At 40.0% G+C, this 19,715-nt stretch overlaps 1 protein-coding gene across 5 annotated transcripts in view; it reads right to left on the bottom strand.

Moving 5' to 3' along the window:
* Positions 1 to 961: 961 nt before the first annotated feature.
* The window catches only part of PUB4 (RING/U-box superfamily protein with ARM repeat domain-containing protein), a 44,330-nt gene continuing 25,576 nt past the window's right edge, over positions 962 to 19,715 (bottom strand). For 2 of the 5 annotated variants that reach the window (XM_088955107.1, XM_088955104.1), the window contains exons 3-6: positions 13,065 to 13,181; positions 6,127 to 8,196; positions 5,571 to 5,652; positions 4,620 to 5,183 (exon numbers count right to left, since the gene is read on the bottom strand). In XM_088955107.1, coding sequence (XP_088811233.1) covers positions 5,593 to 5,652; positions 6,127 to 8,196; positions 13,065 to 13,181 — 2,247 coding nt within the window. In that variant the 3' untranslated portion in view covers positions 4,620 to 5,183; positions 5,571 to 5,592. Of the gene's footprint in view, positions 1,303 to 4,619; positions 5,653 to 6,126; positions 8,197 to 13,064; positions 13,182 to 19,715 lie in introns of those variants that run through there. The other 3 variants (XM_088955108.1, XM_088955105.1, XM_088955106.1) reach the window with 3 other exon arrangements.

The raw sequence follows: 19,715 nt of genomic DNA, 5'->3' as shown, positions 1-19,715 counted from the left end.
AGCCGTTTTCTAGTAAACATTTCTGTCCAGTGAGTGCTTACCCATCATATTCGTGAACGCCAAGGTACCGTGAGAGAGTTCTCATTTTCTGGTGAAGCCCCTCCCACATCAGTTTATGACGCCCCTATCATCTTATGAAACACTCAAACAAGCCCAACAGCAAATGGATAGCCCATTTTCTGGTGTGTTTCCTCATTACTGAATGATCCATCCTCATGCTAATTTGGAATCCTTTAGAGAGTTCATCATATGAATCTCCCTATCACATGCACTCATATTAGTTGGAGGGAACAGTCAATTATGCCCTAGTTTGATCTAGGTCAAACCAAAGTGGCTCCCACTGACTTTCATAAAGCCAGATTTCGATAAGCCTAAATCGGCTAGGGTTTCGTACGTAACCTCTCCAAGAGGTGTGGGGCCCACCATTGACAGAGGTTATCCAATGACCAAAAGGGACACCATGGCAATGATGTGCATTCAACTATGGTGTGCGCAAGAGCCACTGTCGATTGAGCATGGGCCAAGTACTTATGGCCCATGTACATAGCACATCACACCTCCATACATCACATGCAAGGATAAACTGATCCAATCAATTAGTTATCTGTAAAGCTCATTTGAAGCACATTTTGAATCCATAATATTAACCATTAATATTATCTAGGCATATGGGTCGAATTAGGGTTGATGGGTTCGGCCCATATAGCTTTATCCGCAAAGTGGGCTTTTAGCAGTTTTAACCATTTAAAACTGGGCCTTCACAGGTTGGGCCGAATTAACCTTTTAATTAAATATCAATCCTCAGGCCCATGAGTGGGAAAAATTAGGGCTGACTTTCAGCCTTAATTGAACCCTAGATTTTGTCCAAACAATTTGAACCAATCTTGGTTCGAATGGGTCTAGGGTTTGATCTTTAATTAAATCTTTCATTCAAAAACTAATATGAAATTAAACACTGATAAAAGAAAATCAAGAATCAGTCAAACAAGGATGTTCGCACAATCCATCCTTCAAAACAGATGTTAGATCACAGTTTGCAATTTCATAAACTGCAAATCACAGATTGCGATTCTTCCATCTGCAAAATCTCTTTCCTTGCGCTGCCATCTTCGATCCAAAATAAAATAAATAGAAATCCTAATTTCTATTAATAATTACATCAAATCAAATACCTATACATTCAGTCTAAAAAATTAAAAAAAATTATTTTACAGATCAAATGTAATAAAAATAATCCACAATCTAAAAAATCGCAGGTTCCCTATGCAAATCAAGACTTCGATCTCCTCGTGTATGAATAGCCTATAATACAAGAAAATCATAAAGAATAATTCTAAACAATAATCAGATTTATATAAAAATTAATATCAAATTATTTGCCCATAATTTTGGGAAGAAATTTCTCAAAACCCTTATTTGCGCAAATCGGGTATAACGCCTTCGGCCAATTTGCGCAAATTCAGATATGAAACAAATTGGTTCAAGATTTGAACCATGGCTCTGATACCACTGAAGGGATGAGAGATCCATCGTATGGACGCCCAAATCTTGCGGAATAAAGGGGGCGAATTTCAAAAATTTTTCTCTCCCTTCAACTGGAAATCGCATTCCCTATTTAGAAAATCATATTTTCAATGATCAATCTTGAACCGTAAACTAAACCAGATCTGAACCAAAAGGAGTAGGAGAGAGGTATACCTGATACAAATAAATATTATCCCCCAATGAGGGTGTTCACGCCCAAGGAATGATCCAAAGACTGCTCCCACTGAATATAACGCAGTTTAGGATGGAGCAGAATCAGCAATGTTCTTCTCCGAGAACACTGTTCTTCGCAAGAAACAACAGGATGGCACGTGAGCACAGCTTCCTATCAATCCTTTCACAAAGAACTGACATCAAGATCGAATCTTGACTTCTCCCACAATTGGAGATCGAACTGGCAAATTTGGGCGGCAAGAAAGAATTCTGCAGGGTTGCTTAATTCTTCCTTCTGTGATTTCAGCTCTAAAGAGGATGTGAGTATGTGTGTCTTCTAAAGGCTGTCGCCCCCTCCTTTTGTAACCCTAAAGGATCAGCTCCTAATCCAATTAGGAGCTGCTGATCCAAATCATATTTAGATCAGGCATCCTTTTAGGTGATAAGGATAAACCCTTATCTTATCTGCAGATTAGATCAGCCTTCCCCTAATCTCATTAGGAAGTTTCTAGATCTGAATCATATTCAGATCTGGACTCTCTGAGTGGATGGGGTTAAGACCTTATCCTATCTGCTAATCCATCTTAGATTTCGCTCATATTTAACTTACTAAATTAGTCTAGTTCGAAATGGGCTATAGGCCCATTAAACTTATGTGCTCACTCATCATTCCTAACTGCTGCCCAGTTGGGCTTCCTTGTATGGCGTGGGATTGATCTACACATTAGCCACATGGATACCGCCCAGCCTTTGTTACAAGGTCTGGCCGAATACAACGCTATGGACAGTGCACCCCCTAAAACCCATCAAATGGGCTCTACGGGCCCAACACTTACCCTAAGTGGTCCCTGGGCTAAGCCACGTTGTAACACCTAGGGAATGTCAACAAATGCAAGATTAGCCCATCAGGTATTACCCGCAATTGTCTTACACTTAACCTCTCAGCCCATAACGATCAAACACTGCCCGACAAGAAATGACCTCTCCCTCGACTGCAAGGAACAGTGTTGCACTCTCTGCATATATGGATCCCGAGAATTGAAACATTTTGCAAATATTTTAAAAACCATAATATATATATATATATATATATATATATCTTTTATATCTCATATAAAAGATATTTTGCAAAACAAATCTCAACAATTGAAATCAACTGCCGGCAGTCTTAGTTTCCATAAGTGAGAGTGCATCCCCGACCATTACCTTTGTCCGACAAAGGGGCTGATCCTGTCACTATGATCACCCACTCAAATGAATTCTCAGACTGTCCCAACATACCCAGGGTTTGACCCCCGCTAAGGATCTTACTGATTGGTACATCAAAGACAGTCCAATCCGACACCTAATGTAGTATCATAATCGAGTCTAGGGATCGGGTATAACTTTCTCGTTTTGCCCATTAATCTCCAAGGTCTAGGGGTCCAGGGCAATACTGAAAATCTGGTCCAGTTCAAAGATTCAATTAATCCTACATTGTATGTGCCTAGGGTTTTACCCTGGCAGCTGAGACAGGCCACTCCAACCGACTTGGTGGCACAACAGTGTCAGCCTTATCAGGATAGGTCTCCCCAGACCGATCCACTGGCCGTGAACATTCTAAACTAACACGAGTCTCATTAAGTGTCTAGTTTAAGGGTATTACACAGAAACATACCAAGGGAACATGAATCAAATACGCACTTTTATTTATTTACAATAAACTCATAAAGTACATCATTCTGATTGAAGCTAAGGGCATACCAAGAACTCTATCATCTCGATGACGTGTTGAGGTTTTGTCCCTATAGTTAGAGGTAGGGTAATTCTTCCTTCTAGTCATATGGATGCCTTGAAAAGTCTGACCAAAGGCACATCAATAGGTTGAAGCCAACCTGAGGTCAATTGCATCCTCTCGAATGCCTTGTAAAATAAGACATCAATTGAGGAACAATTATTTACAAGGATCCTTCTGACTTTGTAATTGGCAATTATCATTGAAGCCACTAATGCATCATCATGGGGTGTAGAAACTCGCTTCAGGTCAACGTTAGAGAAAGAGATGAGTTCCTTTGGCCTTTGTTTTCTCGGTGTCCTGTGCTCAACATGTAGCTGTCGGGCATTGGCCTTTCAGGCCGACGTGGTCACACCTCTTGAAAATGAGCCATCTGAAATGACTTCAATAACCCCCCAAGGTTTGTCTAAGACGAGGGTCGACTGGTGTTGCTGACGGTGATGCTAGAATTTCACTGTTGACGTAATCTTTCAGGTGTCCCTATTGGATGAGGGACTCAATCTCATTCCTGAGGTCATAACAGCCTTCGGTGTCGTGGCAGTGCCATGGTGATACTTGCAATCATAATCCGACCTGAATCTGACATAGAATATCTGAAACAGTCTCTTGTGTCCTATCCTCATGAAGGCAGAAAACTATGGACAATATATGTTTTTTCAGAGATCACATTTGCGCTCCACACAAAGCGCCCCACAAACACCCCCACATGCACATCTCAGCATGCATTTGAAGAGTTCACATCTGCAACCCACAAGGGGGAGCCCCAATGTTCCACAGCACATCCCCGCCGTGTATTGGGAGCATCTACCAATGATGACATCAACGAACCGATACCATCATCGGGAAATGTTCCCAATGCACGGCGGAGATATGATGTGAACTCGCATTCAACACATCTCCCCAAGTTATCAGTGGTGGATATGCTGTGGGGCGGCGGTGTGAACTCGTTTTTTTCACGTGCCTAAATCTTGCTCTCAAGGATCGGCTCTTTTTTTCACTACATACACTGTTACACAGTAAAACAACTCTTAGTTTGGCTTCGAATTCCTTGTGGTAGGCTGTAATCTTTTTTTTTCCTATTCCTCAAGCGCGAGGAAACATAACAATGAACAAAACTACTTGGCAGTTTAAGGATCGTCTCTGATACTTAGGCAAGTCCAGAAGGTATAATCAAGGTTCAAGAATTGAGTATTCATATACAATGTACAAGCACAAAGAAACAGAACAATGAAGAAAGAAAGCTAAATTGGCAGTTGATGGTCATGGTTTGTCCCTACTGGTTAGTGAAGTCAAAGACTCCAGGTATAATCAAGGTTCAAAGTATTGATACGCAATTAGAATAATACTCATGGATGAAAAATAGTCCAGGTGCCAATCTTTAAACCTGAACATGTCTAGGAAGGCCATTAACCATCAGCTATAGCCAAATGTCCAGTAATTGGCGTACTAGGGACTCTGAAAAGTTAAAACCAAGATGCACCATACACTACGGTGCTGATTAAATCAGATTTCCTCTTACAAATTTGGTCTTCACACCCACCTCACAGAATCACAGCCCTTGCAGCCGTGTCAGGAAATCCGAACTCGGTGCTGATACATATCGATACTTTGAAGTTTCAACCTTGGGTATAATCTCTGAAATGCATCTCGTGCCTTGCAACTAGGCGCATAGAACAGATCTTAGATGTTTGGTCAATGGTCACTAAATCGCCTGATATTCGAGTATTATTATTAGAATGATTAAATTTGTTATCAGAAAATTTATAGGGAGTCTAGTTACAAAAGAAAGCAGTCTCCGAGTATAGTGTAAATAAATGTACATCAAAGGCATGGAAGAAACTTGAGAAACCCACCGCCAACAATAGTAACCACATAAAAAAAGAATATCTATCACTTTCCAGAGCTCACATCAGAGACTGCAATCTTTGACCGCCTGACATAAAACTGTAATGGTCTACCATATACACATACAAGAACTTGAGTTCACCCGATCGTCCCCTTTTCACGAATTGGTTTTTTACAAGCAAGCAACATTCCAACAGTAATTCCGACGTGCACTATTTACCATACTGGAATTCACACACTATATAAAACTTACCTCACAAAGTTGGGAACACGAATTAACCCCGTCCTGCATTTCCATGCCTCTGGTTCCTGAAGTAGCTAAGAAGTGCCTGTGCCTACAAGGAATAGGGAATTGAAACTTATAAGAGCCACCTTATTCAACATCAAGAAGCTTGAAGAGGGATAGATAGATGACAATGTGGTGAACAAATAGAAAAAGGAAAATAACTTCTTTACTAATTCCACATGAATGTAGATGTGATAAGTAATAGATCATACTATTAGATGTGACTCAAACTAATACTAATGCTAATAATAATACTAATGCTAATAATAATAATAATAATAATAATAATAATAATAATAATAATAATAATATAATAATAATAAGATGATGATGATGATGATGATGATCAGCACCACCTAGAACCTTACAGTTTTAGTCATGCTTTAAATCAGTGTTAGCAATCTCTATACATGAGGTGGCATACCATTTGAGCAAATCATCAAGCTGGGCTTGCCAAATTTTGCACATCTGAGATGAAGAACTACTCACTTTACAATTGGGTGATAAGCAGATCTAATCATACCTTTTCTTTGGCCCGTGGTGTGCCCGATTGTGACAGTGCCACTAATGGTGGGACTGCTCCCTCTTGAAGCACCAAGCTACAAAACTTATGGCTGTTTGTGCAAAGCTGTAGGAGTGCTGCAGCGGCATTTTCCTTTCCCCTTGCTGAACCCAATTCAACCACTTCAACAAGAACAGGAATTCCTCTCTCCTGACCAATAGCAACCCTCCCCTCATGAATTGTGGCAAGGTTGGCCAAAACAGCAACCGCCTTATCTACCATTCCAGCTGCTGGGTCCATCAGCTCAACAAGATATCTTACTGCACCAGCCTGCACAATCCGAGCCTTATTCTCATGATAAATAGACAGATTAAACAAAGCTGTCGCTGCATCTTTCTTTCCCCGAGGAGTCCCATTGCCTAATAACTCCACCAGAGGCCTAATAGCCCCAGACCTTCCAATCTTGACCTTATTCTCTTCAATGACTGAAAGGCTAAAAAGGGTGGCAGCAGAGTTCTCCTTTGCCTCAGGACTTCCTGTCTCAAGCACATGAATGAGGGGATCAATGGCATCTGCATTTGCAATTAAAGTTTTGTTGTTGTCATTGATTGACAAGTTGAGAAGTGCTGTAACGGCATTCTCTTGGGTCCTTCTATCTGCTGAGTGAAGCAGACCAACCAACAAACTTATGGCCCCACATTCTGCAATTATAATCCGATTATCCATGTTGTGCTTAGTAAGAAGACGTAGTTCAGTTGTGGCAGATCTTTGTACATCAATGGAAGTGTTCCTCAAGTCTTCAACCAACCTCTTAACTTCAGTTTCAACTCCCAAAAGATCAGCTCTTGTGTCAATAGCTGGAGAAGAAACTATCCTTGGAATAAACCTATCAGATTGCCGTCGCCAGATGGTTTGGCTTCTAGATCGTGTTTCCGCTATTCGGGATGGGAACTCTGGTTCTCTAGGTGGAACCAAGGCAGCTGGAGCTGGAGGTTCTGATGACACTTCGCCTGAGGCATCACTGCTGTAGTGGGTCATATCGCTGGACACACGTGAGATCTCATTTGCATCTGCAATTGTTCCTTGGGCACAGTCTGTACTGGACACTGTGCTGGAGACTGAAGCACTTCGATTATGTCCCTTAAGCTTCTCATCAACTGCACTATCTTCAGGTTCTTTTCTTGACGACATCGAAGATTGGCCAACTGAACCTAAATTCCTCTCTTCTGAGTTGATCCCCCTATCATCAGAGCCTATTAATGACATCCTACCAATATCCAAACCAAACCCATTACTACCACCACCACTAGTCAGAGCACTCTCTGATGCAGATTGAGGATGTGAAGGGGAAGTCCTCTCTAGATGTGTTCCATTAGATGAAAAAAAGTTCTTATGTGGTGAACAAGTAGCCCTAGCAGATTCAGGTGACTTTGGATGGTTGCTCCTGGTGGGAGTACCTGAATATGGAAGGCTATATGTATCTCTGGAACTGGAATCTGCATGTGCAAGAAGGGCTGAAGGCTGGCTTAAGCTCATTGATTTCGCAGGGTCAGGCAGCTTCACATTATTTGACTCACACCAGCTTGCAATCAGTGCTTTAACAGTATAATTTGGAATTAAATTGGTGTGTGCCAAAGTCTGCCGAGTCTTGGGGCAAACAGTGAGACCCAGATCAAGCCATCTTTTTATGAAAGCTCGCTCATAAGTTTGTCCTGATGCCACAATCACGGGGTCTGTCATCAACTCAAGGGAGAGAGGACAACAGAAATCAGGAGGGATAGTAACTCCATTAGTATTCTGGGACTGCATTATCTTAACAAGACGGTCATGCATGTTGGTGACAAGAGCAATCATGTGATCTATGTATGCCACCTCTTCATCCTTTTCAGCCTGTTCTGCATTCACCTTCACCTTTTCAAGGGCCACAGCCTCCATTAGAAGTTCCTGATTTGATGTCACGCTTAGTGAGTCTGCAAGTTTCACCAGTTTCTCAGAGCTTGGCATGGAGTTGTCCACTTGATCTCTAATAGCTTCTTTAATGATGGTTGACATCTGTTCATATCCTATACAACGAAGCTTCTGAATACAATGCTGCAACGAGTAATGACCAGTGTCAGAAATTAAAAAGAGTTATTTCATAATATGGAACAGTAAAACCAGTAACAAATGCACATGGGCATGGAAATCAGAACCCAATGCATGTCCAGGAGTCTGATTCAAGCATTCAGCAAAAAGAATTAAGAATGACTCGTGAACAAGTTTATAGAAAAGTATAACTATAAATTACTAAAAAGGTCTATATTTTTTTTCAAATTCTAACATTATATATCTATGAGAAAGGTCTAGAACTCATTTAAAAAAAAAAGTGGAACTCCTTGTGTATATTAATTATTCATTTACACCAAACAAGCAAGTAGATAGAGGAGAATGTTAAGTTGAATTGTCCATCAAATAAACAAGTTTATTTCTTGTTATTTTCTTGTTTAGCCCTGCAAGGGATTTTCTGTAAATATCCTTATTTCTGTAAGATAGGGCTGTACTGATCAACCCTAACCCTAGCTCTCTGTTCTGCAATTTCAGCAAGAGATGTCTTCCTAGAACTCTCTTGGAAATCATCTGTTTGGAGAGAAACTCGGTTGGTTGCGTCACCCAGGCCTGTTTTACTCTCTCAGAAATTTTCTTTGGGATCAGACAAAGTTTGGAGGAGTTCTGATCTTCTCTCCTGGGTGACAGCAGTTTTCTTCTTCTGTGGACTGGTTCTTTCCCAAATAGCCATACAAGCTTCAAACATTAAACCTTTGGTTGCTTTTGCTTCAGACTCAGGAGTTTCAATAGATATATTACATTCGTCTTCAAGCTGCTTATCTGAAATTTCTTGGTAGCCAACTTGAACTGCACAGAGTAATTCCCTCTCCGGAAATCTTCTCATATCAGGTTGGAGGTTCTCTATGTCTTATCAATCGATCATTATTTATATTGGAACCCTAGTTTTTGTGCTGCCCTAGGGTATCTTAACCTTTCAGTTACTGGATAGGAGTTTGTAATCTGTTCAGGAGGGTATTTAATCCTCTCCTCAGTTCAACAGTCCTGAAACTCACGGGTTTGGACGGTCAACACAGCACACAATCCGGTTGGTGTTGTTCTGGGTTGATCTTGGAGGATTTCGATTCCTCAATAGAGTGGCATATCTCTGCTGAAGTTGTTCGATCATATACTTCTCCTGGACCAGATTCCATTGCTGTTTGTCTGCATTACTTCTGTCTTGACATTTAGACCTAATTTTTTTTTTTTTTTTTTGAGAAAGTTATGTGTTTGGTTGCTATGATACTACTTTCAATATTTAAATTGTTGCTGATTTAAGTGAAGTGGTTAATAACATTGAAATACAAATACAAGTGCTGCTACATTACTCCCTGGGTTGCTTTTATTTATTTATGATGGCTGTAAAAGACAGATATTATTCCTGTGAAGTTCCATTTCAATTTCTTTGTTGAGGGAAATGGACTCAAATGCTATTTGAATGGGACTGTATGCAAACCTAATGAAGCAAATAGTAAAGCCTTTACACAATGAAAGCTGGACAACGGAAAATTAGCATCCTGGATTCTAAGCTCCATTTTGCCTCACATTGATGTTCCCATGAGGAGACTGAAAACAGCATATGAGATGCATTCCTATTTGAAAATGGTTTATCATCAGTCCAATATGTAATGGCAATACTAGATTGAATCAGAAATCTTTGCTTACTGCCAAGAGGATAAAAAGATGCAAGAATACTATGTAGGCTTTATTGATCTCTGGGCTGAATATGAACTAGTTCACACTGATCCATCTGATCCCACAGAGTGTGTCAAGTATCTGTAGAAGCATTTTGAGAATAGAAGGGTGAACCAGTTCCTTATGAGGCTGAGACCTGAACATGAAATAATCAGGTCAAATATTTTGAGTAGAGTCATTCTTCTAGATTTAGACTGTTATGGGAGAGTTGTTGAGGGGAGAGACTAGGCTCATAACTGCTGCAAACATAGAGGGGAATCAACTTGATTCAAGGACTGATACTGTTTTCATTGCACACGGGAGTAAGAAATCTGGTGGAAAGGGTCCCTTCAAAACCCAATGTTATGAATGTAAAGGGTTTGGACATATAGCTTCACATTGCAAAATGAATCTTTGCACCTATTGCAAACAACATGGTTATATCATTCTAGATTGCTCAATTTGCCCATCCAAGGTTTCCCATGAAGAAGAAAAAGCCACGAGCTTATCAGGCGTTTGAGGGACAGAAGTCCAACGCCTCTACTTCCAAAGGTGAATCTTCTACTTCCTTAAATAAGGAAGAAATATGACAACCAGTATCCCTTGCTATCTCATTTGCCTTTTCTACTATTGGACTATATGGTGAGTTCTCTAGTTACTATTCTTCCTCCTCTCAAGTTTGGATAATTGATTATGGTGCTACGAATCATATGACTAGAGCCTACCATGAACCATCAAACAAGCTTTCTGAGACCCACCATAAGCATATCGTCATTGCCAATGGTGAGAAACATGACATCATTGGGAGCAAGAGTCATATTTTGAAAAACTTAAATATTTGTTTGAGTCTGGTTTTATTAAAACTAAAATTTCCTCTTTGAAAACTTTTGATACATCTTGTGTTCCTTGTTGTTTGAGTAAGAGTCATATTTTGCCATTCACTCACAAAGCAAAACATGTTATTTCACCTTTTGCAATTATACATAGTGATGTTTGGACTTCATATGTTATTTCTCAATTGTGATACAAATATCTTGTATTGTTCATTAATGATTATACCAGGTACACTTGGATCTACTTTCTCAAACACAAGTCAGAAGTTTTACCAACCTTTTGGTTGTTTCATACTATGGTTTGAGTTTGGTTTCAATCAAGTGTGCAAGCCTTACGTTCAAATTCAAAGAGAGAATATAGTGATGGAGAATTTCTGGTTTATTTGAAACATCATGGCATACAAGTCCAACGGTGTTGTCCAAGTACTCCTCAGCAAAATGGTGTGGTGGAACGAAAGCATGGCCACGTTCTCAGTGTTGTGAGGACTCTTCTACAAGAGCCACGTGTGCCTCCCACATTCTCATCAGAAGATGTTTGGCTCCCCTCCCCCCAGATCTTTCCCATCTTCATGTTTTTGGATGTTTATGTTCCATTCATCTTACCCCTTGTGAACATTCAAAGCTTTCAGCTCAATCCTTTATCTGTGCTTTTGTGGGATATAGTCCTAACCACAAGGGATTTCTTTGTTATGATCCTTTTGCACGTCGTATTGTCCAGACACTCCTTAGCAAAATGGTGTGGTAGAAAGAAAGAATGAACACATTCTCAACGTTGCGAGGACTCTTCTTCAAGAGTCACATGTGCCTCCCACATTCTAGGTAGAGGCTGCTAGTACGGCCATGTATCTGATTAATTTATTCCTTCACGGTTCTTGCTAACATGTCTCCTCATCAGAAGATGCTTGGCTCCCACCCAAATCTTTCCCATCATGATTTTGGATGTTTACATTTCGTACATGTCCCCCTCGCGGTCCATTGCCTGCGTTTATGACCCCTTCCGGTCCAGATCCTTTGCCCATCTCAGACAATCTTGTAAGTGACACTCCAATTTCAAATTCCTCAATTGTTCCTCTTGTTCCTTTGTGTCATTCTACTCGTATCTCTAGACCACCTAACTGTTGTACATCGGATCATCCGCTATGTTTACGGCACTTTATCCAGGGTCTATTCTTCTCTTCATCCTCTCTTGTCTAACTGAGGGCCTATGTTGATGCAGATTAGATTGGTTGACCCAACACATGCCATTCCACAACTAGATGGTGTGTCTTCATGGGTGGCTCTCTTATCTCATGGAAATGCAAGAAGCATCAAACTGACTCCAATTCCTCTACGGAAGCAGAATATAAGGCAATATCCAAAATTTGTAGTGAAGTTGTTTGGCTTCAATCTCTATTTAAGGAACCAAGTCATGCCCCTCCTACACCAAGTCCTCTGTATGCAAACAACACTAGTGCTACAAAGATTGCCTCTAACCCAGTCTTTCATGAAAGGACGAAGCATATTGAGGTGGACTACCACTATCTGTGACTTGTTTCCTACTGGCCCCATCTCTCTCCCTCATGTCGCCTCCGATGTGCAGGTTGTTGACATCTTCACAAAGGGCATGACAAGATCCAAACACTTATTCCTTGTGAGCAAACTGATGCTCATGCCGTTGCATCAGTTTGAGGGGGAGTGTTAAGAGATACATTGATGCATTATATTAATTTAGCTCATGTTGTATTGTATCCCAGAATTCTCTCATGCATCAGTTTGCCATTATATTGCATGGCTATATCTTCAGGAGTCATTTTGAACAAAGTTAAACCATTTGGGCTTTGACTTCCTCAGCACTAGTTTCTTCAGCAGCAGACAACATATTTTACCTAGATGTTAATTTTGTCAGTTCAGCAGCAGGCAAGTCAACATCAGCATATAACAATAAACACTTTTTCTCATTAGGCAAATTTACTTGCAGACAGTTTCCATTAGTTTCAACTCACGATATATTTGTTTGCAAAGCATTGTGAGTTTGAGAAAGTGTTAGGGAATGTGATACATTGTAATAAAATGTGTGAGGTACACAATATCATTGTCTACATATCTCAACATATTTTTAGGTGCTCAAAATCAGCTAGCGTTAGCTGAATGGTATGCATTGTAATAGTTAGTTGAAGTTTCCAATATTACAAGTAATAAAATCAGCTATTTAAACCCATTTGTGTTGTCTTTCAATATAAGATTTACACATATACAAATAGGAAAACTGTTCTTTTACCTATTCTTCAATTTTTACACCAAGTTGATAAAATGATGCACTGTCTAGACTATGAATACAAGAAAATTAGTTTGCTCCATAATACATAGATTTTCTTTTCATTTGTTACATACCTCAAGAGATGCTGAACTCAAATCAGCAAATAGATTTTGATGCAAAGACTTCAGTATATGGAAGACCTCCAATGCAGAAGCCTGAATTCTTTCCAATATTGATTCAATTTGTAAAACCTGGATCATGTCAGAACCAGAGCCTTAGAACATGCACAATTTATTATACATGAAGAAACAAAGAAAAATACTTTCCAACTACCAAGCACACTACATGCCTAATCAAATGTCCCATACATCAGAGGAGAAGAAATGAAGATCATGTTACAGGAAATTCGTACCTCTCATGATCATGGAGTAGAAAGCTAAGAACAGATTTATTAATGCAGATATTAGTCCCTAAACAGATCTGATTTGGTAATTCTTTTACAGCAGAACACCTAAACTAAACAGAGGAAAGATATCAAAGAGAGAAAAAAACATTCAAGCAATGGGCTGAAATTTTCTGTTAAAAATCGGTAAATTATTGAGACCTCCCCTTTTCTTTTAAGTGCTGATATGCCATCAACTTTAGTAACTGAAAATGCTCAAGTGATCTTTAAAACTTTTCAAAAGTCCAATTCACCCTTTTATGACACCTCTTCGTATATTATAAGGATAAAAACATCCTTGTTGTAATTTTTTATGAGGCAAATTTTTCCTATCATAATAATTAGGTGGGAGACAAAAGAAAAAATAAAATAAAAATTAGATGGTAGAACTGTATTTAGTGTTTATAAATGAGGGTACTTACATGAATTGGAAGTATATTTAGATGCAAAACTAATACACATTTCTTTCACACAGTGGCTAATGCTAGAGCTAGAGTTTCAGCTATTAAGAAGTTGACATGGAATGAGAGATGTGGTGAATCTGATTCAGAGATTAAAGCAGTTGCAACCTCTTTCTATAAAGAACTTTACAAGGAAAAGTGGGAGCTGAGACCATTTCCCTTCAATCTCTCCTTTAAGCAACTGAGTGAGACCCAGAAAAGTTGGCTTGAAAGGCCTTTTACAGAAGAGGAAGTCAGTGCAGCAATTAAGAAGCTTGAAAGTGATAAATCACCTGGGCCGGATGGTTTTACCAATCTATTCTACCTGAAGTGCTGGGACTTTGTGAAAGAAGATGTGATGAAGGTGTTCCAGGAGTTTCATGCAAATACATCCCTACAAAGAAGTCTAAATGCCATTTTTATCTCCCTTATTCCAAAAATTGAGGGGGTTGTGAATATTAAGGAGTTTAGGCCTATTAGCTTACTTCGCAATTTCTATAAAATCTTGGCGAAAGTCTTGGCAGAAAGAATGAAAGGGGTGATAGGTAATGTTATTTCAAATAATCAGAATGCATTTATTCCAGGCAAACAGATGGTAGACTCAATTTTAGTTGCTAATGAGTTAATTGACTCAAGGAGAAGACAGGGTATTCTGGGGGTTGTTTGTAAGCTTGACATTGAGAAGGACTATGACAATGTCAATTGGAATTGTTTGGATAGGGTGTTGGAATGCATGAATTTTGGACAGAAATGGAGAAACTGGGTTAGTGTTTGTACTAAGACCTCTAAATTCTCAATCCTAATTAATGGGCAGCCCACGGGTTTCTTTGGTAGTTCTAGGGGGCTAAGACAGGGAGATCCTCTGTCACCCTTGTTGTTCATCTGTGTTATGGAAATCCTCACTCTTTTTAGTAAGAAGGCAGCAGAATCGGGATTATGGAATGGGTTTGCTATCTCTCCAGGTAAAGAGAAAGTTAATATTCTTCAGTTTGCTGATGATACCCTCTGCTTTGTGAACGCATCTCTACCTCAGTTGGAAACAGTTCTTGGAATTCTGAGTTGGTTTGAAGTGGTTACGGGTCTCAAAGTCAATCTGAACAAAAGAAAGATCATCCCAGTGGGTCAAGTTGTAAATTTGGAAGATTGTGCACAGATAATGGCCTGCCATATGGAGCTCCTTCCGGTTAAGTATTTGGGGTTGCCTCTTGGGACAAAATGTTCCTCTTCTTCAATCTGGAGTCCAATCATTGAGAGAATGGAGAAGAGGTTGGCTCTTTGGAAGGCTAAAAATTTATCTTTTGGTGGTAGGGTTACATTGATTAAGAGCTCCCAATCCAATCTCCCAACACACTTTCTTTATCTCTTTCCAATTCCAAATAAAATTGCAAAGAGGATGGAACAGCTTCAAAGGAACTTCTTATGGAGGGGATGGGAGGATGAGAAGAAAATTCACATTGTTAAGTGGGAGCAAGTGTGTAAGCCTAAGGAGAAGGGTGGTTTGGGAGTTAGGAAAGTAAAAGATTTCAATGTTGCTCTTCTTAGCAAATGGATATGGAGATTTGCTTTTGAGAGAAATGCTTGGTGGAGGTGTCTCATTGCGGCTAAGTATGGCGTGGATTGGGGAAATTGGAAAACTCTCGATCCCCTTTCATTTGGGGGTAGTTCTCTATGGGCTGGTATTTCTAAGATCAGTACTATTTTCATGAACGGGGTCAAGTTTAAAGTTGAAAAAGGGGATAGAATCAAGTTTTGGAAGGATTCCTGGTGTGAGGAAGGCCCCTTGGCTGATGCTTTTCCCCGACTGTTCCAAATTGCAGTGAATCAAGATTCTTCAGTTGCTGATAACATTAGTACCGCTGGGGGCTCCTTCTCTTGGACTCCCCTATGTAGGAGGAATTTGCTAGACAGGGAAGTGGAGGAGTATGTAGGTTTGTTGGGGCAGCTTCAAAATCAGAGAACTGATATGAGTATGGAAGATGAATGGACTTGGAAGTGGAATGCAGATGGTAGATTCACAGTTAAATCCCTTTTCCTTAAGATGTGCAGCTCAGGTCAGGAGAACTTCCCGGATGGGCAGATTTGGAACCCCATCTGTCCCTCCAAGGTTAACTTCCTGGTTTGGACAATGGTTTTAAATAAATGTCTAACTAGGGTCAACTTGGAGAGAAGGGGTATTCAGATTCCTGATCCCTCCTGTTTTTATGCAGCATGGGTGCTGAATCTATAGATCATTTGTGCATTCACTGTCCGATCTCTTCAATCTGGGGACATTTCTTCAAGAAATTAGAGGTGTGTTGGGCTATGCCTAAGTCTGTGAAGGAGCTGTTTATGAGTTGGAGATTGGAGGGTCTTAGCAAGAAAGGCAGGCTTGTTTGGAATAATACTCCGCAGGCTGTTCTTTGGTCCATTTGGATGGAAAGAAACAATAGAATTTTCTGTAATCAATCTAAAAGTCCAGATGAGATTGTGCAGAAAGTGGTGGGGAAGATTTGCTCCTGGGTGTCGATGAATGAGGAGTTTAAAAGTCAGAATGTTTATCTCCTTCTTTGTACTAAATCATAGATGTTCTTGTAATATGTTGTGGGCTCAGGAAGGCCTAGTTCGTTTGACTCTTATTGTATTTGGCTTTCTCATTGAATAAAATCACTTTATCTTTTTCCAAAAAAAAAAAATTCTTAATTCTGCTTCCATTAACAAATCCATGTAGTTTCATGGTCATAAAGGGGTACAACTTCATAGGAAAACCCAAGGGATGGTATAAGCATTTTATGGAAACCCCTAGAGAGGTATAAATAATTTACCCAAAAAATTATTCTTATTGCTTTCTCTGCTGAGCAGCAGTGTTATAAAGACATAATAAAAATATACTTATGTGAAAAAAGGACAAGGTAGGGTCCTACAAACTTCAGATCTTGTGGTGGGCAGTGGGCTTTGAGCGGTCAAGGGGCTCTAGGTGATTTAGTGAAGAATAGGGAAGAGGAAGCAAGTTTACAGCTTGCTGTCCACCAAAGTATGAGCAAGAATTTAGAAAGAGAAAAAAATAAATAATAAAGAGAAAATTTTCTGGTAACAACCATAGCTCACTAAACTAAACCTTATTTCCCTTTACAGACTCCAATCTAGACTAAGAAACTGATCCAAATCAACTTATAGTTGCTTTAAAACTAAGGACTCCAAGTCTCTAAAACTATAATAACACTTTCTTTATGTTACTAAAATTATTTGAATGTAAAGGCACAAGAAAGTACTAAACAGTAAATTGTGAGTTTATTATTGAATAGCAATTATGGAAATTACTATATAAAACAAGTCCAGAATGTAAAGAGACTGGGCCTAATGGGCCCTAACAGCCTCTCATGTGATATCCTTTATTTTACCTTTTATTTTATGTTGATGGGTCTCACTTAATGGGCCTGTTATTTGTTCTTATTTTACTTTCTTTATGTAACTGCCAAGCTGGCCGCCCACTTAAGGGTATACTTGTCATTATCAATTTTTTAGAGATTAAAAAAAAAATTGGGTTAGAGGAGAAGGGTGATTAATTCGACTTCTTCTTCTCTTACCTCTTCTCTTCGCCATCTTCCTCTCTTATACAGTTATTCAGATCTGTTCTATTCTGCTAATCACTAAATTTATTCTTGATATTAGAGGACTGATTTACATCTTGGTATCAAAGCGGGTTCAGTTCCTCTTTCTTCTTTTTTTTCCTTGTTCCTGTACACTCTAAAATCAAGAGAGTGTATGGAGAGATGAGTTCTCTATAGTATAGAGAATCACTTGCCTAGTTGGTAGAAGGGTTTGGAGAGTTTAGTTCTGGCCAGATTTTGCCAAGAAGTGATGTTGTTTTGCTGCTGCCCAAAACCCTAGCCGACTGGAGATTTTCGAGTTACCAGGAAAAGTGAAGCTTGGGTGTGGCGCTCTGTGCTTGGAAAGTGTCTTGTGACTGCTAAGGAGGGCGGTTCGGGTTTGGAAGAGTTCGGGTTACTCTGGTAGGTGCGGCAGTGTCTTCTCTCTCCCGCCCATTTGCTGAATGGAGCAAAACCCTAGTTTTTCAAGCACCCAAGTTCTGGTTTGACTTCAAGTAAGTTTACATAGTCAAAATTTTCTGTTCTTTGATTTTCATTTGATTAATGGAGACATACGAAAGTGAGTTCAAGCAGGTGCCAGCTTCTGGACCTACTCCAGTAGATTTCGTTTTGACGGGTGTTACCACAATTAAGCTAGATGGGATGAACTATCTTGCTTCGGCCCAATCTCTTTACATGGTATCAGGGTTGGAAAAGGAGTGTCTTTATCGAGTCTTCATTGTGAATCATGTGAGCTAGCAAAGCACTGTAGACAGTCCTATTCAATTAGCAATAAAAGATCATTTTCTCCTTTCCATATTGTTCACTCTGAAGTGTGGGGGCCATATCGCATGCCAACCATGGGGGGTTAGAGGTACTTTATCCTTTTCATTGATGATTACTCACGTTACACTTGGATTTATCTCATGAAATCCAAGGATGAAGTACCGGCTATTGTGAAAACTTTTCATGAACTCATCCTCACCCAGTTTAATACCCATATCAAAATATTCCGCTCTAACAATGCTAATGCGTATTTTGAGAGAACCCTCTCCTCCTATTCAATTAGCAATAAAAGATCATTTTCTCCTTTCCATATTGTTCACTCTTAAGTGTGGGGGCCATATCGCATGCCAACCATGGGGGGTTAGAGGTACTTTATCCTTTTCATTGATGATTACTCACGTTACACTTGGATTTATCTCATGAAATCCAAGGATGAAGTACCGGCTATTGTGAAAATTTTTCATGAACTCATCATCACCCAGTTTAATACCCATATCAAAATATTCCGCTCTAACAATGCTAATGCGTATTTTGAGAGAACCCTCTCCACTTATCTTGAAACTTTTGGGGTTATTCATCAAAGTTCATGTTCCTACACTCCACAACAAAACGGGGTGGCGGAAAGAAAGAACAGGCATATGGTTGAGGTTGCCAGATCCCTTTTATTTGCATCCCATGTTCCTATAAAGTTTTGGGGAGATGTTCTTATTGCTACCTTTCTGATCAACTGTATGCCCTCCCGGGTCCTTGGCTTTAAAACCCCTTTTAGTCTTCTCTTCCTGGATAAGGATCTCTTTTCTCTTCCTCTCCGTGTGTTTAGGTGTATTTGCTATGTGCATATTCATAGTCACCAAAGGCATAAGTTTGAACCCAAGGCTCATAAGTGTGTGTTTCTGGGATATGCTTCCACACAGAAGGATTATTGTTGTTTTGATCCGGTTCATGGCACCCACTTTGTATCTCGGGATGTCACCTATGCAGAGTTGACTCCCTTCTTTAGTATTCCTCCTGAGGGGGAGAAATTTGATGAGTACTTTGCTATGTCTCCAACTGTTCCGCTTCTCATTCCTTGTGAGTCCGATCATGGGGTGTCCACCTCTTCCACTAGACCTACCCCTGATGTCCATGCTCCCCCTCCTGCTTCTGCTCCTGCTCTCCAGAGGTGGTACCAAAGGCGGAGATTCAAACATGTGCAGGTTGTTTCCACTCCTTCAGAAGAGCATCTTGCCACTCCCATCATTCCTGAGGAAACAGGTCAGCCCTCTACTAACCCATCTCTGAATGTTCCAGACCTTGACCTTCCTATTGCTCTTCGCAAGGGCAAGCGGAAGTGTACAGCCCATTGTATATCCAAACACTTATCTTATAGCCTTTTTCTCCCCTTCCTACTACTCTTTTCTTGCCTCTGTTTCTTCCCATGTGATACCCAGGTCTGTACCGGAAGCTTTATCTCAAGCTAAATGGAGAGATGCTATGATGACTGAACTTGATGCATTGCATAAGAATCATACCTGAGACATTGTGGACTTGCCGGAAGGAAAGGAACCAGTG

This window comes from Nelumbo lutea, chromosome 7 (assembly GCF_056320005.1).
Source record: "Nelumbo lutea isolate HS-2025 chromosome 7, American lotus-T2T, whole genome shotgun sequence".
Lineage (NCBI taxonomy): Eukaryota > Viridiplantae > Streptophyta > Magnoliopsida > Proteales > Nelumbonaceae > Nelumbo > Nelumbo lutea.
Note: the sequence above shows the minus strand (reverse complement) of the source record. Positions and strands in the feature narration are given on the sequence as shown.